Source organism: Macaca thibetana, chromosome X (genome assembly GCF_024542745.1).
Source record: "Macaca thibetana thibetana isolate TM-01 chromosome X, ASM2454274v1, whole genome shotgun sequence".
Taxonomy (NCBI): domain Eukaryota; kingdom Metazoa; phylum Chordata; class Mammalia; order Primates; family Cercopithecidae; genus Macaca; species Macaca thibetana.
Genome location: NC_065598.1, coordinates 54,660,070 through 54,683,718, shown reverse-complemented (window position 1 = coordinate 54,683,718; position 23,649 = coordinate 54,660,070). Strand labels below are relative to the sequence as shown.

The following is a 23,649-nucleotide window of genomic DNA, read 5'->3' as shown; positions in this document are numbered from 1 at the left end:
AGAAACCTGCATTCAAGAGTACCTGTCAGAGTCCTATAGCTGATTATAAAACCACCTTTTAAAAGTGATAAAAGTAAAACAACCATGAATAACGAGAGTCTTAGAACAGTCATAAAGATGTAATTGACAAGGAAATTTGGTTACTTCTGTGGCATACAACTATTTTACATAATCATTATTACTACTGATAACATATACCAGGGGTTCCCAGTCCTCCGGCCGCAGACTTGTACTGGTCCATGGCCTCTTAGGAACCAGGCCGCACAGCAGGAGGTAATTGGTGGGCAAGCAAGAACTACTGCCTGAGTTCTGCCTCCTGTCAGATCAGTGGCAGTATTAGATTTTCATAGGAACACAAACTCTATTGTAAACTGCACATGTGAGGGATCTAGGCTGTGTGTTCTTTATGAGAATCTAATGCCTAATGATCTGAGGTGGAACAGTTTCATCCTGAAACCATCCCTTCCGTCCCCCATCTGTGGAAAAATTGTCTTCCACAAAACCGGTCTCAAGTGCTAAAAAGGTTGGGGACTGCTGACATGTACCAAGACATATCAGAATCACAGGAATTTCATACAATTCTTAAACACATACTAAAAACACATTTATATAAATGTAATCCAAAGAAGGTTAAATGCCATTTTATATTTGACAATACTTCTGTATGATTATATTATATCAAATAACCCAAATATGTCTCTTTTGGACTTCAGGGGACCTAATATCAAAAGATTAATGAGGACCAAAGCTAGAATTTTATTTTGGAAAGTTTGTCAACTGTAAAAAGTTAAAAACACCTGATATCACAAAATAGGATCAAAGGTCATTGCACAATAAGTCATCCATTTAGCCGAGTGATGACTCAAAGATTTCAAAAAGGGACAAAAGTTTTTATTTTTTTGAGAGAGGAGACTTAATTTCCCAAACAATAAGCTTTAATGAAGACAGCACAAGGCCCATTAAATCTGTCTTTTAAAATTTTCTAAACAAATTTATTAAGTTTTTGTCATCTTGACCATAAGATATAATTTCAATAAACTTTTTCATAACCTTTATTTTTTTTTTAAATTAAGTAGGTTAATGCTCCAAGAAAACCTTGTTACTCTGACATTGGGGCCCAGATGCTGGTCTTGCATCAGTGTGCCTTCAATATTAATAGTTAATTTATAGAGAAACCAAACTAATTTTATCTCTCAACATTGGCCATTACAATCTCACACACCCACCTCTTCCATAATAGTCCCTAGGCCTTGAGGTATTTAATAGTTTTAATTTCTGGCCCTGTGTCTTATGCACATAGTGTATTTTGATTGGCATCTTCTACTGGGTGTGAAGATAAGGCTTTAACTGCTGTCACTGTTTAAGATTTAGCAAGACGTGGTGTTCTTTTTATATCCAGAAGTCAAAGCCCTATAACTTAAAGGTGCAAGGACTTTAAAAGCAAGAAATTACATGGATGTAGTAACCTTGATTTTTAAAAAAATTTAACCTCAGTTTTTTCCTAAGCAAATTAAAACTTTAGTAACAATGACATAGGAGTTATTTTAATAAAATGTAAAATTTGTTTGTTAGACCAGTTACCAAAAGGGGAAAAAAAAAAACCTCCTGCTGTTGCGGGAAGTCAGGGACCCCGAACGGAGGGACCGGCTGAAGCCATGGCAGAAGAACATAAATTGTGAAGATTTCATGGACATTTATTAGTTCCCCAAATTAATACTTTTATAATTTCTTATGCCTGTCTTTACTACAGTCTCTGAACATAAATTGTGAAGGTTTCATGGACATTTATCACTTCCCCAATCAATACTCTTGTGATTTCCTATGCCTGTCTTTAATCTCTTAATCCCGTCATCTTCGTAAACTGAGGATGTATATCGCCTCAGGACCCTGTGATGATTGTGTTAACTGCACGAATTGTTTGTAGAGCATGTGTGTTTGAACAATATCAAACCTGGGCACCTTAAGAACAGGATAACAGTGATTTTCAGGGAACAAGGGAGATAACCTTAAAGTCTGGCTGCCTGTGGGCCAGGCAGGATAGAGCCATATTTCTCTTATTACTGAAAACAGGTAAGAGAAGTATCACTGAATTCTTTCCCCAGTAAGGAATATTAAATAATTAACAGCCCTGGGAAAAGAATACATTCCCAGGGGAGGCCTCTGAAATGGCCGCTCTGGGAGTGTCTGCCTTTATGCAGATATAGATAGGGATGAAACACGCCCTAGTCTCCTGCAGCACCCCCAGGCTTGCTAGGATTAGGAAATTCCAGCCTGGCAAATTCTAGTCAGACCAGTTCTCTGCTCTTGAACCCTGTTAAAATGTTTATCAATGACAATGCATACACAGCGGGACGTGGAAGTTCATTAGTGATTCTAGTTTCACCCTGACCTTGTGATCTCACCCTGACCTCCTGCCTTGTGATCTTTTGTTGCCCTTAAAGCATGTGATCTCTGTGACCCACACCCTATTCGTACACTCCCTGCCCTCTGAAAATTGCTAATAAAAACTTGCTGGTTTTACAGCTCAGGGGGCATCACGGAACCTGCCAACATGTGATGTCTCCCACGGACACCCTGCTTTAAAATTTCTCTCTTTTGTACTCTTTCCCTTTATTTCTCAGACCAGCCAACACTTAGGGAAATAGAAAAGAATGTATGTGAAATGTCAGGGGCTGGTTTTCCCCGATACCAGCAGTACAATTAATATTCCCTATGGAAAGTCCATTTAGGTAACCTGCAAATCAAAATTAATGAAAGTGATACTTGAATTAGTTAGACATAGGCAGAGTGTTTCCTGGGTAATAAATGAAAATGTTTGGATTCATAGAAGAATTTAAAGCCAAGAGCACAGAATGTTATGTTGGAAGAAAACATTTTCTTTAGACCTTTAAGATAAAACATTTTTAGCGTCAGGCCATGACCAACAGTTAGAACCTGAGGAAAAAAATTATGGAAGCTGAAAATGAGTTGAAGGAGACGGTTATTATCCTAGGCCTTTTCAAAGGGGAGAGAAAGCTGAAAACAGCAAGATAATAAAAGTTGAAAATTGGATTAAAAAAATTAAAATCCCTTGCAAGTGTATTAAGAGTAAATCAATACCTTAAGAAAATTTTGTTGTTCTACCCAATTCTTTAGTGTATAAGTGTTTTTTAAAAAATCAAAATCCAATCTTTAAAAAGACTATTATAAATAATTTCCCTTTAATTATAGACAACTTGATACAAATCATTAATGAGATGCTCAGACTTCCTGTTTTATGCTAGACATCTTTCTTTCTTAAATAACCAGTTATTTTAGGATAGAAATTTACTATACAAGATTCTTTCTCATATAAAGAAATTATTATTTCTCATAAAATAATTATTAAAAAATTATTTCCTTTTAACCTTTCTTGCCAAAAATACCCCTTTATATTTATAAAGAGGTAAATATATAGTATGTAAAGAAGGAGATATTTCTTTACACTGCTCTTATTTACTGGTTACTTTCACCTTGTTTCATAAATAACTTTTAAGTAACCTTTGAATTAGACAAAAATAATTTTCTTTAAAATAAGAAAATATTTTTTAGAAAAATATTTTCCTATAATTTTTTAAAAATTGGAAGTGATCCAGACCTTTAATGACTATTTATTATTTAACTTAATATAACTTTAGATTTTAAATTATATGACAAGTTTATTTATAGGCATTTATTCCCTTACATTTACCTAATTAATTTTTTAAATGGTTTACCCAGATGAAAGCTGTGTCATTGTTTAGTTATTTCTCTGTTAACTATTTTTATAGCCTATAAATTTAGACTTTTCTAAGAACCTGAAGTATAAAGACTTCTGATATAGAATGATATATCATTATTGTTAATGGCTGATGAGATTCTGTTGTATGAATGCATGCACTATAATTTAACTGCTTCTTTGTTTTTAAACATTTAGTTGTTTCTGATTTTCAGCTATTAAAAATATTAATAGTATAAAAATGTCTTAATGAGCATTTCTATTTATATCTGTACACGATTGAGTTTAAAAACTTTTAAAATGAAACAAATTAAAGGTAGATGTATTTTTTTCTTAATAATTATTGTAAAGAAATCCCGTCTAGCCTATGAATTTTTAATATACACAGCATAGCATCACCCTAGTGTTGCACTGTAGTGTAAAATCAATATGATGTCATTGGAGATGAAAATTTGATTCATCAGAAATGATTTCTAGTTCTTACCTTATTTTTCAGGCAGTACCTGTAACAAAAAAAAAAAAAAAACAAGGAAAGCCAACTAAGAGGAACCAAAGTGTGGGCTGTGGGTTTTTTATCCAATGTAATAGCTTACTTAATTTTGGAATATTCATAACTTCATTATTTTGTGACAGTGGGAGTTCTATATTTTTATACTCAGGCCTAGGAATTTTTTTAAATTTTCTTTTTGAATTGACCTTGACATTTAATCCTTAAATCAATTTGATTGCTATTGGTAACTCTCACATCTGGCTTCATTTGGCCCCTTCTATCTCTTTTCCTGCACAGGTTCTTTTAACATATGTTTCTAGTTGGATAAAGATGAGCATAGGTTGTATCTTGGTAGCTGTGGGCAGTGTACTGTGTGACCTAAGTTGAGCAGCTGCAAGTGACCTATGGACTATGACCATTCTTGGTTTAAGTCTTACTAATGTTGCCTTTGGAAAAAACTTACTTAGAAGAAATATAATACCAGCATTGTTAAATATTGTAATTTGAATAAGAGTCCTTGCCATTACCTTCTTCTTTTGGGAATTGTAACATTGGAAGGCAGGAAATTCTTGGAAATGACTGTTTACAGGCATCCCTGAGTAGCTTCTCCAATGTACAAAAGGCCCTGAATCAGGTTAGTTCAATTAAAAAAAAAAAAAAAGATCTTAAGAAGAAAATACACACCCTATTAAATCCATAAATATAGAAGAACAATAAATGCTAGTCATAAAATGCTAATAAGTAGCATATAACTTTGACTAAAAGTATGTCAAATGCCTTTCAGGATATGTATGTAGCATTGAATTGATATACGAAGATATTTATACATGTCCACTATCAGGATATGTGTACAAAGTCATTATTTATTTGTATCTATGTGTGTATGCATGTATGTATAAATGTATGTGTCTTATTTGCTTCATTGTAACTTTTACCTATAGTCCAACTTACTTGTTATGGTCATTATTTCTATTACATCCTTAGCATTAATTGATACTTCAGGTAAAGGATGAGTACTTACTTCTCTGATGCAGTAATTGGAATAAATGGTACAAGCAAGGGTAGAGAATGTGTGAAGGGATTTGGAACTGGAAGGCCTGTGTTTGAATCCTCACCCTGCCACTTCATAGCTATGTGACTTTAGACAAGGCAGTGATCTGTCTCCTCATCTGTAAAATGGGGGCTGTTAATCCCAACTTAATTAAAGGGTTGTTGTGAGGATAGAATGAACTATCTTAAATGGCTTTTTAAAGCCCAGTATAGAGTTTTATGCTGCTATTCTCCAAGCCAAGTAGGAAAAATATTGTAATAGCATAATAGCAATCCCCTTTCTGTCTTTTTCCTTCCAGTTCTCATGGAGTGATAATGAAAGGAGCAGCAGCTGCATTAATATCCCAGAGAGAGCAAGTGGACCAGAAGGCAACTTAAACCAGATTGTTATTGAACCCAATGTGAACATTCCCCAGTTCTTGCATGAGGGGTATGTACCATGCCAAGGTCTTTACTCCCACATCAACCAGACCTTGAAGGAGGCTCACTTCAACAGCCTGCAGCAGCGAGGACGAGCTCCAACATGATGAACTAGGACTTCCTTATTCCAACCTAAACTGTGTTTATGAAAGCAATTGCATACACACCAAAAAATGTCTATTGGTTTTTAAGTCTACATTTTAAATAACAAGTTAATGGGCAGTTGTTTAATTGGGGTTTTACTGCACTGTTGCAATTTTAAAGGGGCTGTGAAGAATTTTTTATGAAATTTTTATTTTTATTTTACTCTTTCTACATGGAGTTTTCAAGTTGGGTGTCAAATTCATGTTAAGGTAGCAATATGAGGAAACTTCTCCTGTGCATTGAAGCCATATGTTCAATTCAGATTGATTTCCAGATCTGTCAATTAGAAACTCTATGTTAAACATCTTTTTAAAATACAAGTAAGTCTCCATTTTTAAAACTACAATAGCCTAGTAAAGAGTATGTAGCTTTCATTTAAAAAACAAACAAAAAATCCACACTCAAAAAACTGTAAGTTAGTATTCCCAAATATGCAAAGCCAGATTCAGTCTTGCACTGAAATGAACTGCCATACTCCCCTCAGAAGGTAGATATTCTATTGAAATTGCTCTCTAGTTGTAATGGCAACAATCAGACCCAGTTTAGACTATGAACGTGAAAACCTCTCTTTAATAACTGTCTCTACGCTTTGCATTTTCAGGGAGAATGTTTCTAAGGTTCTTGTATACTTAGATACCTTCTGTATCATTTATCCTCTAGAGTGTGCACTTCAGACTTAGTAGGAAACACTTCTCAATTCTGTCAGATAAGAAATATGTAATTACATTTTGTCTTAAATGAAAATTTATTACATTAGCACATTATGTGATCTCATAATTCCATCTATTATGTATAGAGTAAATGTTAATACAGTGTAAGCTTCTAAACTGATGTTTAAAGTAACAAGAATTGTGGAAGTGGGTTGGACAACTGCCCACTTTATGCTACATGGACCCTTTCATAGAGATTAGGGGGCTAGCTTCCATTATTAAAATTGCAAAGATTCTCATGGCTTAGAAACAATAAGCTGAGATGCCATTAGAAGAAACAGGCAGTAATATTGATTTAGAGATGGGGGGGATCCCCATGTTTTAGTCATACTAAAGAAGCAACCAAATTTGAATAGGGAATTCATAGATGTGCTTCCTCAGTGGTGAGCTGTGCGAACAATGGACCAGGATGCATCAGGTTGTCTGCCCTGGAGTATGCAAGGGGTACAACCTGTTGGTAGATTTAAACAAAAATGCTTTAGAGTCTAACAGTCCTCTCCTCCCTGGTCACATTCTCTTTTGCACTATATTTGGAGGTCCACAGAGTGGAAACTAGCAGATCTGTGAACTATGGATAGCTCTACCAAGAGGTGTTTGCCAATTGGCAAGGTTTGGAAAAGATGTAAGGTTACAGTTTTACTTAAAGAAGAATGAGATTTTATTAAATGACAGAATTAACATATGAAAATGAACACTATCCTAGGAAAAGAATACATACATACATACACACACACACACACACACACAATTTTCATGGTTGTTTCCTTGAATATGGGTAGGATTTTAAGGAAGATACTCGTAGTAGAATTTTAGTGTTACGGGGAAAAAATTACAGCACCATATTGGCCCCAACCTTAGGGAGTAGGCATGAGTCAATTATTTCTCAATTAGATGGTTTGAGTAAAAACATTTTTTCTATGGCCAGTGCTTCCAAAGTCAATTCCAGATGTATGTGAGAAGAAATTTGAATTCTAAAAGGTTTTATGGCAGAAAATAGAGAAAAAATACCTGGCCACCAGTTTCTCTAACAATAAAGTGAGCAACTAAACACTAAAGAAGATGAAATATTTGAACTTTCAACCCACATGTACACAACAGGATTCAGAAATACCTAGGAAGAATTTTGCGGGCTTAAATACACAGCATCCTACTGAAAGAAAGTGTCTATTAAAAACACAGTGTAGTTGAAAAGCTGAGAAAGCAAATTTCCATTCATTCCCCCTATTTAAAAATATGAAAGATAGAACTATCACCACGACAAAGCACTATTTTTTCAAAGTAAAAAAAAAAAAAAAAAAAAAACATAATAAAGCAATTACATAAACACAGAAAATGTGTTGGCTTTTCAGTCTCTATGACTTTTCAGTACTTAGTTGAACTAAGTAAGCACAGTCTTATTCCAGAGTGGTCAGTGTAAATCTCGTGTCCTAGTAAATACAATATGCAATCTCTGTCCTGTCTTTTGCAGATTGTCTAAACCTGTTCATGTCATAAACTGGTTTATGTCCTTTGGTCCTGAAATAAAACTCAATACTTCACAGCAGGGAAGGAACCAAGCTGTTTAAAACTAATTATCTCCGCTATGAAGGAGAAGTATTTTTAAGGAATATCAGAAGAAAGTAGAAAGTGAGAGGAGGTTCCAGCTGAGCTTCCTGGGTCGAGTAGGGGCTCAGAAAGCTGTGAAACTCACTCATTTCCTGTATCAGGACTTACTTTGGTCCTGGATGAATAATATTGAAGATACATGCTTAAAATATTCCTAACATCAGAATTTGTGCCTGTGTTTCCTTCCCCAAGAAAGCTATAAACAGCAAAAATTTTGTTGTAAGCTTCGCTGTGTCCTCTCTCTCTCTCTCTCCCTTCCCCCTCCCCTGAAACTAAAAGGAATGTTAAAAGCCCCTTTTTCTGTGACCAGCAGACCTTATCTATGCTCCCAATTCCAATTCCTTGTAAACACAATATGTAAAATCCTGTGAGATCCTGTCTCCTTTGCCATGCCACTGCAAGGTTATAAGTATATCAAACTTAAGTTACAATTCCGGTTTGCCTCAAGATCTGAGTCATGCTAATTGTCTTTGTTTCTCACTCTGGTAGCATCTTCCTGCCGCACATATTTCCCGCCTTAAAGAGTTTAAAAGGTGTTCAAAAAATCTAACACTGGCTACCCGCTTGGTACCTCTTCCACACTGTGGAAGCTTTGTATGGTCACTCTGCTTAATAAAGCCTACAGCTTTTTCTCTCTCGGTCCGATCTGTGTCTCTCTTTGGCATGGCTCAGGCAAGAACTTTTGGTGTTACAAAAGGACTTCTCTGGATTTTTTTTTTTTTCCAAAATTAGGAGTTTGAGAAAAGGGAACCAGATTAGTTTAAAAGGTAAAATTGGACCCTGTTATATATTTTAAAATGAGAGTATAAAGCAAGGGCAGAATGCTGCTCCAATAATGAGGTGTGGTGGTGCTTGGGGAAAGAAACTGCCCTTAAATTCAAACCCACCGTTTGTGATATTCTGTGTGAGTTACTCATTAACCCCTGAGGTAGGTGGTGTGGGCTCTCTATTTCATAGGTGAGGAGTGGGAGGTTGACAGTAAGTTATCCCTATGACTACATACAATCCTGAGAAGACTGAGAGTGGTTAATGATTTGCTAAAAGAAACACAGTGGTCAAGCAGCAGTGCCAGGGTATCTCTGCTTTTATAGTGAAGACCAGGGCTGCCAGGACACCTTTTCTCTAGGGAATAGTTCCCTGTTTACATAACCAAAGAAAGAGTAGAATGAAACAAAGTTTACTCTAAGCTCTTCATCAGAGTCTACATGTTGAATGATTTTCTAAATTCATTTCTTTTTATACAGCAGCATTTTCAAATGAATACTCTATAATATTGTCAATTAAATCCCTGCAGAGTGAGTCAGATTTTAAAGCTGACACGGTTACCAGACTGTCTCCATCTCAATTTCTTGTTCCTCCTGGCTGGAGGCTGTGGTCAGAGTATAACCTATATCATCTGAATGGAACAACTGTTGAATACATGAACCGAGGCTGGGCAAAAGAGGCAAATATTCTGACCAGGAAGCCATTGAGATCTATTTTATATTTTGTTTAAGACAATTTCTTGAGACCAACTGTACAAAGATGGTACACCTGCCTAAATCACATGTGGGATTCCACACTGATGCACATTTGACTAGTTGGCAATTTCCATGTATCTTCTGGCCACAGTATTGTTATAATGAAGGGAAATTTTCTGGTTACAAACAAAACTAGAAATTCAGATGCCAATTAAGATACTGGTGGAAACTTTAGGGAAAATATATAGCCTTCTCCAGGGAGAAAGTCATTCATTCATTCTCATCTGATGGAAGGGGAAAAAATCCAACTTTTTGGTCTATAAAATCTAATTAAAATGAAAGGAGAAGATTTTATATCTGTGCTATTTCTCAGGGATCAAGTGAAAGTAATTGTATGGAGTTAGAGTTGCTCTTCCTTTACTACTAAAAGACTTTTTTGAAGTAGCCAAGATTGTAACATAATAAAATAAAACAAATAGATGATTAACAGATTAACATGGAAAGTATAAATTTACACATCACTCACTTTGACAATCCCCAGACTCCAGATTTGGTATTCCTTTAGACTAAGGAGTAGGTCTTTAACTTCCTGTCACTTAGATTAAGTAGAATCAATTTCTTCCATGTTTCATTGGCCCTGGTTCTTTTTTTTATCTTCTGTGGTTTCTCTGAGCTCCTTGAGTTGCCCCAAATGCATTTGTTTAGATGGTGTATTCGTCTGTTCTCACACTAATGTAAATAAATACCCGAGACTGGGTAATTTATAAAGGAAAGAGGTTTAATTGACTCACAGTTCTGCATGGCTGGGGAGGCCTCAGGAAACTTACAATCATGGAAGAAGGGGAATGACAGAAAGGGAATGACAGAAGAGGAAGCAGGCACCTTCTCCACAAAGCAGCAGGAGGGAATGTGAGTGTCTGTAGGAAGAAATGTCAAACACTCATAAAACCATCAGATCTCATGAGAACTCACTCACTATCATGAGAACAGCATGAGGGAAACTGTCCCCATGATCCAATCACCTCCCACTGGGTCCCACTCTCGACACATGGGGATTATGGGGGTTACTATTAAAGGTGAGATTTGGGTAGGGATACAACCAAACCATATATTTCCATCCCTGGCCCCTCCCAAATCTCATGTCCTCACATTTCCTTTTTTTTTTTCTTCTTTCTTTTTTCTTTTCTCTCTCTCTCTCTCTCTCTCTCTTTTTTTTTTTTTTTTTTTTTTTTTTTTTTTTTTTTTTGAGACAGAGTCTCAATCTGTCATCCAGGTTGGAGTGCAGTGGCACAATCTTGGCTCACTGCAACCTCCACCTCCCAGGTTCAAGCAAGTCTCTTGCCTCAGCCTCCTGAGTAGCTGGGACTACAGGCACCTGCCACCACATCTGGCTCATTTTTGTATTTTTAGTAGAGACAGGGTTTCACCATGTTGGCCAGACTGGTCTCAAACTCCTGACCGCAAGTGATCTGCCTGCCTCAGCTAGGATTACAGGCATGAGTCACCACTCCTGCCCTCACATTTCAAAACACTGTCATTTCTTCCCAGCAGTCCCCCAAAGTCTTAACTCATTTCAGCATTAACCCAAAAGTCCAAGATTTCATCTGAGACAAGGCAAGTCCCTTCCACCTAGGAGCCTGTAAAATCAAAAGCAAGTTAGTTATTTCCAAGATACAATGGGAGCACAGGCATTGAATAAATACTTCCATTCCAAATGGGAGAAATTGGCCAAAACAAAGGGGCTACAGGCCCCATGCAAGTCCAAAATCCAGCAAGGCAGTCATTAAATCTTAAAGCTCCAAAATAATCTCCCTTGACTCAATGTCTCACATCCAGGGCACACCAATGCAAAGGGTGGGCTCCCATGGCCTTGGGCAGCTCTGCCCCTGGGCTTTACAGAATATAGCCCCCTGCCCTGGCTTCTTTCACAGCTGACATTGAGTGTCAGTAGCTTTTCCAGGTGCACTATGCAAGCTGTTAGTACATCTACCATTGTGGAGTCTGGAGGACAGTGACCCTCTTCTCATGGCTCCACTAGCCATGCACCAGTGGGGATTCTCTGTGGGGGCTCCAGTCCCTCATTTAGCCTTTGCACTGCCCTAGCAGAGGTCCTCCATGAGGGCTTCACCCCTGCAGCAAACTTCTCCCTGGACATCCAGGCATTTCCATACATCCTCTGAAATCTAGGTGGAGGTTCCCAAGCCACAATTCTTGACTTCTGTGTACCTGCAGGCCCAACACCATGTGGAAGCAACCAAGGCTTGGGGCTTGCACCTCCTGAAGCAACAGCTTGAGCTGTACCTTGGCCCCTTTTAGCCATGACTGGAGTTGGAGTAGCTGGGACATGGGGCACCAAGTCCTGAGGCTGCACAGAGCAGGGGGACCCTGGGACCAGCCCATGAAACCATTTTTCCCTCCTAGACCTTCAGGCCTGTGATGGGAGGGGCTGCTGCCAAGATCTCTGAAATGCCCTGGAGACACTTTCCCCATTGTCTTGGCAATTAACATTTGCCTCTTCATTACTTATGCAAACTTCTGCAGCTGGCTTGAATTTCTCTCCAGAAAATGGTTTTTTATTTTCTATCACATCATCAGGCTGCAAATATTCCAAACTTTTAGGCTCTGCTTCCCTTTTAAATATAAATTCCAATTTCATATCAACTCTCTCAAGTTCAAAGTTCCACAGATCTCTAGGGCAGGAGCAACATGCCAAGAGCCTCTTTGCTAAAGCATAGCAAGAGTGACCTTCGCTCCAGTTCCCAATGAGTTCCTCATCTCCATCTGAGACTGCTTCAGCTTGGACTTCATTGTCCATATCATTATCAGAATCTTGGTCAAAAGCATTCAACAAGTCTCTAGGAAGTTCCAAACTTTCCCACATCTTTCTGTCTTTTCTCTGAGCCTTCCAAACTGTTCCAGCCTCTGCCTGTTATGTAGTTCCAAAGTTGCTTCCACATTTTCAGGTATCTTGATAGCAGTGCCCAACTCTCCGCAGTACCAATTCCTGTATTAGTCCATTCTCACACTGCTATAAAGAAGTACCCTAGAGGGGCGTGCCCAAGATGGCCGAATAGGAACAACTCCAGCCTCCAGCTCCCAGCGTGAGCAACACAGAAGATGGGTGATTTCTGCATTTTCAACTGAGGTACCAGGTTCATCTCAATGGGGCGTGTCGGGCAGTTGACGCTGGTCTGCGGGTGCAGCCCGACCAGTGAGAGCTGAAGCAGGGTGAGGCATCGTCTCACCTGGGAAGCGCAAGGGGAAAGATAAGTCCTTTTCCTAGCCAAAGGAAATTGAGACACACAACACCTGGAAAATCAGGTAACTCCCACCCTAATACTGTGCTTTACCAAGGGTCTTAGCAAACGGCACACCAGGAGATTATATCCCACACCTGGCCCAGAGGGTCCCATGCCCACGGAGACTCCCTCATTGCTAGCACAGCAGTCTGAGATCTAACTGCAAGGTGGTAGCAAGGCTGAGAGTGGGGTGCCCACCATTGCTGAGGCTTAAGAAGGTAAACAAAGCCACCTGGAAGCTCGAATTGGGTGGAGCCCACCACAGCCCAAGGAGGCCTGCCTGCCTCTGTAGACTCCACCTCTGGGGACAGGTCATAGCTAAACAAAAAACAACAGTAACCTCGGCAGAGGTAAATGCCCCCATCTGACAGCTTTGAAGAGAGCAGTGGATCTCCCAGCATGGAGGTTGACATCTGAGAACAGACAGACTGCCTGCTCAAGTGGGTCCCTGATACCTGAGTAGCCTAACTGGGAGACATCCCGCACTAGGTGCAGACTGACACCTCACACCTCACACGGTGGGGTACACCCCTGAGATGAAGCTTCCAGAGCAAGAATCAGACAGCAACACTCGCTGTTCAGCAACATTCTATCTTCTGCAGCCTCTGCTGCTGATACCCAGGCAAACAGGGTCTGGAGTGGACCTCAAGCAATCTCCAACAGACCTACAGCTGAGGGTCCTGATTGTTAGAAGAAAAACTAACAAACAGAAAGGACACCCACACCAAAACCCCATCAGTACATCACCATCATCAAAGACCAAAGGCAGATAAAACCACAAAGATGGGGAAAAAGCAGTGCAGAAAAGCTGGAAATTCAAAAAATCAGAGCGCATCTCCCCCTCCAAAGGAACGCAGCTCATCGCCAGCAATGGAACAAAGCTGCATGGAGAATGACTTTGATGAGTCGAGAGAAAAAGGCTTCAGTCGATCAAACTTCTCAGACTTCTCAGGACTTAAAAAAAAAAAGCCAATATATGGAACCAACATAAGTGTCCATTGGTGAATGAATGATAGGGAAATTGTGATAATTGTGGTATATGTGTATAAATGTGAAAATTATTCAGCATTAAAAATGAAGGAGATCTTGTCATTTGGGACAACATGTATGCACTTGGAGGACACTATACTAAGTGAAATAAACCAGACACAGAAAGAAAAGCACTGCATGATCTCATTTATACATAGAATCTAAACAAAGCTATAATGTTTCCATGATGGTCAAATAAGTTCTTTCCTGTGACTGCATGCATTTTGATGCAGTTTGTGGAGCCGAGTTCGAAAAATAAAAATAAAAAAATAAAGTCGTCAACAGTTTTTCTCTCAGATTTTACTTCAAACATATGAGCAAAAGATTCTACACCAGACAGTTTGGGAGTTAAAATGACTTTGCAAGATTTGTTCCCAAAATCAAAAGGAAGGGAAGAAAGAAAAGGATTGCTATATGTGTAGTTTACAGACCTAACATTGAAGGAGAGGCTGGGAGTTAGGTGGTGCATGTGTGGGGAAAGCAAGTGGAGGATCTGATCATAATAGCTGAGGTGTACTAATTGCATCCTGTGTATCCAGCAGTGTATGCATTATTTCGCCTATTTGACCTGCTTGACCTCAGTCAGTCAGTCACAAAAGTACTATAATTTTGCTGCTATCATTATCTGCAATTTATTGAAGGGAAAAATCAAGCTCAGAGAATTTAGAACTTCGCACAAGTTTAAAGAACTTGGATGTTGCTGAGATGGAATAGGAATCCAGGGAATCTGACTTCATTTTTAATGACCATAAGCTCTGATGAATGTCAAGGGTTAAGAGTGAGTTCAATATGCCAATGTTATACCTGCAAACATCAATATTTACATTTTTAACTCATAAAATCACCACTGTAAAGTTATGGGTGTGAGCATATAATTATACCCCCTTGCAGAGAGGTCTCACAGAGAGTCCCATTGTGAAATAAAGATGCAAGCTCTGGGCAGATGGGAAGTTGAGTAATATGTAGATGATGGATAGGTTGTGATGATGGAAAACCATGCCCTTGGGAGAACAGTCTTCCTTGTCTCCTTGATGGTGGACCTCAAACTTTCTGTTCACTGCTGGCATCCTGAGACAGAATTAAAGAGGGGTAGATTCAATTTTCTCAACATAAAGTCCATGACTCTGACCTCTATGAGGGTTGTGGTAAGGTGAGGGATGCTAGGGTTGCCCACACAGAAGGCAGATTTCTTTCATCCATAAAGTTTTAGGGTATAACACCCAGAAGCAATTGCAGGGGAAGAAAAGTATCTCTTTTGTGAAGGCAATGGTCAGTTTCTTTAAGGTTTTGAAGCAACCTGCGTAATAAGAACTTATTGCAAGGATACCAAGGGAAAGGAGGGAGAAGAGAACTCTGCTTACTTCTTAAGTGCAAATCCCTCAAAGTCCCTATCCTTCCAGCCTGGGAGAGACTCCAGGCCTCACAGAGAATCCCAACATTCAAGCAACCCCATTAATATTAATGACAGTCTGAGCCCCCCCAAAAAATGCGCTTTCTCCATTTATCTGATTGGATTCTTTTCCTAACACCCAATGAAGCACTCCTCCTCTGAGCAGAGTGACTAGTACAACCATCTTGGAGGCAAGTGTTCTCCCCTTTGTCCATCCAATTCATAGCTGCCTTTTTGTCCAAAATTTTGGAAGACAAAAGTAAACTTTGGAGAATGGATCCTCCAGCCTCTCTCATCTCCTTTTTGGCTCTTACATGTATGTTCTCTCTTATGGAGAAACAGCCCAATAAGTTGTTTACTTGACTAGATAAAATGCAAGAGGGAACCCCAAATTTCATGATGAAGACCTCATTGATTGCCAGAGGTGAGTGGCCAAGAGGCCATTTTGGATTTCTATGTCAGTGTTTGGTATTATTAGTGGTCACTGGACCTTCGGCACTTCCATGCTTGCCTAGGGTGTGAGATCTCATAGGGCAAGCAGCAGTCTTCAAACTGTGTTCCTTACATTTATGGGAACTTGGGAATGCACAAAGTCTTTCCAAGATCTTGTGAGACCAGGTGGCTTCAGAAACTCCATTTCCCAGTCTTCAGACTTCCATAAGTGCTAGACTCATCTGCTGGAGAATGGCTTATGGGCTACACTTTTTTTGCCCTCCTTTTTCATAATCCTCCTCTTCCTACTTTACAAAAGAGAACTACTTCTAGCACATCCCTAATGTTATAATGGTGGATTAGACTGAGACTCTAAAATCTACAGGCACCAAAGGAAGAATTTGAATATTTGAATATTGATGTTAGCAAACATCCTTTGATTCAAAGACCCCTGACATAAGCCTGCTCCATCCATCTCATTAAGATACTCATTCCCAATGAAATTATATATATATAACATATATGATATCTAGAAAACATATATATAGGATATATCATATTTATCTTATATGTAACATTTAAGACTATATGTACATACATGGGTATATATGTCTATATATATATTCTCAAAATGTATGTGTTATTATAAATATGTGTGATGCATATGCCATTATGTACATATTATGTCACATGAATAAAGCACAAAAAACAGTAAAATTAGATAATAAGCCTCTTTTTTTTAACATAAAATAAATATGCTATTTTATGCCCAGACTGGTAGAGGTTCCTATTTGTTGCCAGATTTTTCTATTACTTCTTAGTGCATCTTGAGATACTCCTCAATCATTTCTTAAATGATTCTTTACTGTTGAAAAAATTTAAGTTCTCATGTATACCGCTGTTGATTACCATGTGATTTACAATGTTGCCTATACATATTTCTTATCCTTAGATGCTTAATACTTCTATATTGCCTACTCTACCAAATATTCTTGATTTTGTCTTTCCTTGACTTTTAGGCCTAACTCATTGTGTGCTTTCTTAAAATGGCCTTAAAGGAACACAGTGATTTGCTCCTTTGCCCTAGAAAAGGAAAGACAATGAGATTAATTAGGCATATCTAAAATTCTACAAATGATAATTAATTCCAAAATAATGATAATCTTTTGTTTACAAAAATCACAGAAAAACACTGAAAATGAAAATTTCTCTTCCTATGTTAATTTTCCATAAGTAAAATATCCTAACAAAATATATTTCAAAGATTGTATAAGTTTTAGGTTAAAAGAAGTATATGCAAGTTTAAGCAGAAAGACTGGCGTAGTAACTATGAAGAGAATTCTTTATGGAAGTCTAGGTTCACAAATCCTTTTCATACTTTGTCCATTAAAATTAAAAGTTTGCAAAAGCACTAAAGGTCCTTTTAAGAATACATAGGAATTGCAAGAGGCCAATTACTTATTTTCAGTCTTTTATTAGATCTGGGTGCCAAGGCATATCTATCTACCTTGTCTAAAACTATTAGCAGCAAGAACCAAAGGTGCAAAAACTTTAGCTAATTTAGTTATTGGGTCTCCACTAAACTTACCGGTTCCCCAAACTATGTATAATATTCTATAGACAGGAAATCCTCGGCACTTCTTGGCTAGTCACCTACCCTCCTATGAAACATCATCGCTTTCCCCTTAACACATCCCTGTGCATTGCTGCACCTTCCTCCTTTGCCTGACAAAGAAAAGTATATGATTTCTTAACTGTGTTAGGCAATTATCCATATCCTGCACAGACCTTCTAAAGACATCCTTGGATATCCTTGATTTAATTCTGTTTGTGGTTCATACTGAAAAAGAAAAGCTAATAACTGGCAAGTGAGTTCTGCTACCTCAGACTGGAATTTACCCTTGAAATGTAAGTTTCTCTCAGAAATTAAATCTGTTCATTTGGTTAAGTTACTTGCCCTTGTCTGGTCCTGCCATCTGACAAATTATGAATGAGCAAATATTTATACTGGTCACAGGTGTGGTTTAGGGTTAGTCCATAACTTTGAAATGTTATAGCAACAGAGTTTTCAGGACTCTGTTAGAGAGGTCTCTCTGTTAGAGAGATAAAGAAACTAGAAATGTTTGCTAATTAACTTAAAGAGATTGCCATCATAAAAGTGGGGGTTAGAAAAATTATTTTATGTATTATAATAGCAAAGACAAATTGGCAATTATATAGAATCAACATTGATGGGATAATTTTCCAATTATTGCCACACACTCAGATGATGCCTCTAGTTTTGCTACCAACAGGTACAAGCTGCATTTCCAGAACACACACCTAAGCAGCCTCTGCATGACCTAATACCTGGAGATCTGTTCTTCTGGAAAAAAGTCATTGAGGAAACACTGTCATTAGGAAGCAGTGGAAAAGACCTTATCAGGTACTGTTAACAACATCATTTCATCCAAACTACAAAGGAAGACAACTTCTGTTCAAGACACCATTAGTTTTCCAATTCATTGGCACCTATTTTTTCCATTTAACAATTAAAATTGCTTATCCTGGTATTAGATAGGCAGACATGAGCAGGGCAGAAGAGCCCCCCTCCACCCCCCGCCCAAGGAATATCAGGGGACCATCAGGTGATGGTCAGGCAGTTAAACTGTTTCTATAAAACAATAATTGGGCACAGCTGATGCCAGGGACAGACAGTCTCCTAATAGAAAACACTTGGAACTGGTGATCAGCAGCTTCCTGATAAGATCTCAGGAGTTGGGCGAGTGGGTTGAAGCATGTGCACTAAGAAGCAAAATGACAAAATTTAACCAGTCACACGTTCACAGACCTTCCTCTGTGAATGGGTGACTGCTTAGGGAATAATGCCTCAAGTGAGCATGCACACAATTTCAGTAAACACGCTGTGCATATGGCCCCTGCCTACTGCTGGCAGGCCACTGTGCATGCAGACAGTCCTCCTCAAGGGAAAAATCAAGGGAGAAGAAATGCAAACCCAGAACCATGCCAATGTATAAAGTCCCAAGTCAAGGGCCGAATGGGGCACTTGGATCTCTCAAGTCATCCACTTGGCCCTCTTCCAAATATACTTTTCTTCCTTTCATTCCTGCTCACTCCTGCTCTAAAGCTTGCCTTGGTCTCCCCCTCTGCCTCATACCTAGTTCTACCCCTCGATTGAATTCTTTCCTCTGAGGAGGCAAGGATCAAGTTGCTGAAGATCCATATAGATTCACCGGTAGCAGCACTGGTAAAAAATGAGTGACTGCAGCTTTTTTTCCAACTAAACCTTTGAGCATGGTTTTATCTTTGCACCTTCAAGATAAAAATTTAAAAGATGATGTAAAGTAAAAGTAAAATCCCAACCCCCCCCCCACTGCCTGAATGGACCCCTTCTTGACCAAGGGGACCCTAGAAAACTTTTAAAACTGTAACTGAAAAGCAGGTTAGTTGCTTGCTGCATGTAGAGTTTTAATTAACAAGAGTAAGGCCTAATACAAAAAAAGTGAATTTATTCCTAAGCTAGCTTGGGGGAAGGGGCACAAAGCATCCTGCCTTTAAATGTGCCACTTCACCTGTGGAGCAGAAAGTGGGCATTTATAAGGTGAGGGGGAAGTGAGCAAGGGCAGGGATCCCCTGCTAGCTTAGTGTCTTATCTATGGAACAGGTGAGTTGGTGCCTTTCTGGGCAGAAAGTGGCTAAGCTGGCATGCTTTCAATAAGCCCTCCTGGTGGATGAAAGTTCCAAGGCAATCCCTGGAAGATGGAAGTTCCAAGGCAGCCCCCTGGAGGTAAAAGTTCCATGGTGCTTTGCTCTGCAAATCAGCTGTCAGCTCTGGAGAAGAGATCTGTCTTGGAGCAGCACATAGTTTGAAGAGCTTGTCCTGTAGGGAATGTCTGGTAAGAGGGAGGTGAAAGGTTATATTTGTATTTCTGAAGGACTAAGTAGGAAATGGAGACCTGGGGAAATGAGAAAAGAGAGAGAGAGGAAAAAATAATTAAACAACCTCTAGAAAAATGAAGGTACTCAGTAAAAAAGCTGAGCTCCTGGCCATGAAGGGAAGGGAAGTCAGACGTACCCCGTTAAACCCCTCCCTTTTACGGTTAAGACACAGCAGCTTCCCAGCATTAATGTTAAAATAGAGATCGTAAGACTGACAGAATGGACTCTTTGTGGCAACAAGATACCAAACTACAAACAAGACTTAAGGCCATGCCAGACAAGAGTAACAAACTCTGTTCTAACTGCCACAAGGTGTTTCTTTTTCTCTAGCAGCTGAAGGAGTGCTTGCCTAGAGATAAGCAATATTAAAACGATTGTAGCTTATCACCAGATACTAACTGACCTCCTTATTCACAAGCCATAATGACAACTTTCTTTTTTTAATTTATTTATTATTATTATACTTAAAGTTGTAGGGTACATGTGCATAACGTGCAGGTTTGTTACATATGTATACTTGTGCCATGTTGCTGTGCTGCACCCATCAACTCGTCATTTACATAACTCCCAATGCAATCCCTCCCCCTCCCCCCTCCCCATGATAGGCCCCTGTGTGTGATGTTCCCCTTCCTGAGTCCAAGTGATCTCATTGTTCAGTTCCCACCGATGAGTGAGAACATGTAGTGTTTGGTTTTCTGATCCTGTGATAGTTTGCTAAGAATGATGGATTCCAGCTGCATCCATGTCCCTACAAAGGACACAAACTCATCATTTTTGATGGCTGCATAGTATTCCATGGTGTATATGTGCCACATTTTCTTAATCCAATCTGTCACTGATGGACATTTGGGTTGATTCCAAGTCTTTGCTATTGTGAATAGTGCTGCAATAAACATACGTGTGCATGTGTCTTTATAGCAGCATAATTTATAATCCTTTGGGTATATACCCAGTAATGGGGATGGCTGGGTCATATGGTATATCTAGTTCTAGATCCTTGAGGAATCGCCATACTGTTTTCCATAATGGTTGAACTAGTTTACAATCCCACCAACAGTGTAAAAGTGTTCCTATTTCTCCACATGCTCTCCAGCACCTGTTGTTTCCTGACTTTTTAATGATCGCCATTCAAACTGGTGTGAGATGGTATCTCATTGTGGTTTTGATTTGCATTTCTCTGATGGCCAGTGATGATGAGCATTTTTTCATGTGTCTGTTTGCTGTATGAATGTCTTCTTTTGAGAAATGTCTGTTCATATCCTTTGCCCACTTTTTGATGGGGTCGTTTGTTTTTTTCTTGTAAATTTGTTTGAGTTCTTTGTAGGTTCTGGATATTAGCCCTTTGTCAGATGAGTAGATTGCAAAAATTTTCTCCCATTCTGTAGGTTGCCTGTTCACTCTGATGGTAGTTTCTTTTGCTGTGCAGAAGCTCTTTAGTTTAATGAGATCCCATTTGTCAATTTTGGCTTTTGCTGCCATTGCTTTTGGTGTTTTAGACATGAAGTCTTTGCCCATGCCTATGTCCTGAATGGTACTACCTAGGTTTTCCTCTAGGATTTTTATGGTATTAGGTCTAACATTTAAGTCTCTAATCCATCTTGAATTAATTTTCATATAAGGAGTAAGGAAAGGATCCAGTTTCAGATTTCTACTTATGGCTAGCCAATTTTCCCAGCACCATTTATTAAATAGGGAATCCTTTCCCCATTTCTTGTTTCTCTCAGGTTTGTCAAAGATCAGATGGCTGTAGATGTGTGGTATTATTTCTGAGGACTCTGTTCTGTTCCATTGGTCTATATCTCTGTTTTGGTACCAGTACCATGCTGTTTTGGTTACTGTAGCCTTGTAGTATAGTTTGAAGTCAGGTAGCGTGATGCCTCCAGCTTTGTTCTTTTGACTTGGGATTGTCTTGGATATGCGGGCTCCTTTTTGGTTCCATATGAACTTTAAAGCAGTTTTTTCCAATTCTGTGAAGAAACTCATTGGTAGCTTGATGGGGATGGCATTGAATCTATAAATTACCTTGGGCAGTATGGCCATTTTCACGATATTGATTCTTCCTATCCATGAGCATGGTATGTTCTTCCATTTGTTTGTGTCCTCTTTGATTTCACTGAGCAGTGGTTTGTAGTTCTCCTTGAAGAGGTCCTTTACATCCCTTGTAAGTTGGATTCCTAGGTATTTGATTCCTTTGAAGCAATTGTGAATGGAAGTTCATTCCTGATTTGGCTCTCTGTTTGTCTGTTACTGGTGTATAAGAATGCTTGTGATTTTTGCACATTAATTTTGTATCCTGAGACTTTGCTGAAGTTGCTTATCAGCTTAAGGAGATTTTGGGCTGAGACAATGGGGTTTTCTAAATATACAATCATGTCATCTGCAAACAGGGACAGTTTGACTTCTTCTTTTCCTAACTGAATACCCTTGATTTCTTTCTCTTTCTTTCTCTCTAATTGCCCTAGCCAGAACTTCCAACACTATGTTGAATAGGAGTGGTGAGAGAGGGCATCCCTGTCTTGTGCCAGTTTTCAAAGGGAATTTTTCCAGTTTTTGCCCATTCAGTATGATATTGGCTGTGGGTTTGTCATAAATAGCTCTTATGATTTGGAGGTACGTTCCATCAATACCGAATTTATTGAGCGTTTTTAGCATGAAGGGCTGTTGAATTTTGTCAAAAGCCTTTTCTGCATCTATTGAGATAATCATGTGGTTCTTGTCTTTGGTTCTGTTTATATGCTGGATTTTGTTTATTGATTTGCGAATGTTGAACCAGCCTTGCATCCCAGGGATGAAGCCCACTTGATCATGGTGGATAAGCTTTTTGATGTGTTGCTGAATCCGGTTTGCCAGTATTTTATTGAGGATTTTTGCATCGATGTTCATCAGGGATATTGGTCTAAAATTCTCTTTTTTTGTTGTGTCTCTGCCAGGCTTTGGTATCAGGATGATGTTGGCGTCATAAAAATGAGTTAGGGAGGATTCCCTCTTTTTCTATTGATTGGAATAGTTTCAGAAGGAATGGTACCAACTCCTCCTTGTACCTCTGGTAGAATTCAGCTGTGAATCCATCTGGTCCTGGACTCTTTTTGGTTGGTAGGTTATTAATTATTGCCTCAATTTCAGAGCCTGCTATTGGTCTATTCAGGGATTCAACTTCTTCCTGGTTTAGTCTTGGAAGAGTGTAAGTGTCCAGAAAATTATCCATTTCTTCTAGATTTTCCAGTTTATTTGCGTAGAGGTGTTTATAGTATTCTCTGATGGTAGTTTGTATTTCTGTGGGGTCGGTGGTGATATCCCCTTTATCATTTTTAATTGCGTCAATTTGATTCTTCTCTCTTTTCTTCTTTATTAGTCTTGCTAGTGGTCTGTCAATTTTGTTGATCTTTTCAAAAAACCAACTCCTGGATTCATTGATTTTTTGGAGAGATTTTTGTGTCTCTATCTCCTTCAGTTCTGCTCTGATCTTAGTTATTTCTAGCCTTCTGCTAGCTTTCGAATGTGTTTGCTCTTGCTTCTCTAGTTCTTTTAATTGCGATGTTAGAGTGTCAATTTTAGATCTTTCCAGCTTTCTCTTGTGGGCATTTAGTGCTATAAATTTCCCTCTACACCCCGCTTTAAATGTGTCCCAGAGATTCTGGTATGTTGTATCTTTGTTCTCATTGGTTTCAAAGAACATCTTTATTTCTGCCTTCATTTCGTTATGTACCCAGTAGTCATTCAGGAGCAGGTTGTTCAGTTTCCATGTAGTTGAGCGGTTTTGATTGAGTTTCTTAGTCCTGAGTTCTAGTTTGATTGCACTGTGGTCTGAGAGACAGTTTGTTATAATTTCTGTTCTTGTACATTTGCTGAGGAGTACTTTACTTCCAATTACGTGGTCGATTTGGGAGTAAGTACGATGTGGTGCTGAGAAGAATGTATATTCTGTTGATTTGGGGTGGAGAGTTC

The 23,649-nt window shown here is 38.8% G+C and overlaps 4 protein-coding genes across 7 annotated transcripts in view; 2 read left to right on the top strand and 2 right to left on the bottom strand.

Moving 5' to 3' along the window:
• The window catches only part of FAM104B (family with sequence similarity 104 member B), a 628,193-nt gene extending 619,396 nt beyond the window's left edge, over window positions 1-8,797 (top strand). For 2 of the 3 annotated variants that reach the window (XM_050777097.1, XM_050777096.1), the window contains one exon: window positions 5,576-5,991. In XM_050777097.1, the coding sequence (XP_050633054.1) occupies window positions 5,576-5,803 (228 nt within the window). In that variant the 3' untranslated portion in view covers window positions 5,804-5,991. Of the gene's footprint in view, window positions 1-5,575; window positions 5,992-8,018 lie in introns of those variants that run through there. The other variant, XM_050777098.1, reaches the window with a different exon arrangement.
• The window catches only part of ALAS2 (5'-aminolevulinate synthase 2), a 425,802-nt gene that overhangs the window by 190,068 nt on the left and 212,085 nt on the right, over window positions 1-23,649 (top strand). The gene's annotated exons all lie outside the window — the stretch shown is intronic.
• The window catches only part of LOC126946538 (putative G antigen family E member 3), a 275,323-nt gene that overhangs the window by 168,491 nt on the left and 83,183 nt on the right, over window positions 1-23,649 (bottom strand). The window lies entirely within an intron of this gene.
• The window catches only part of LOC126946562 (putative G antigen family E member 3), a 248,286-nt gene that overhangs the window by 173,855 nt on the left and 50,782 nt on the right, over window positions 1-23,649 (bottom strand). The window lies entirely within an intron of this gene.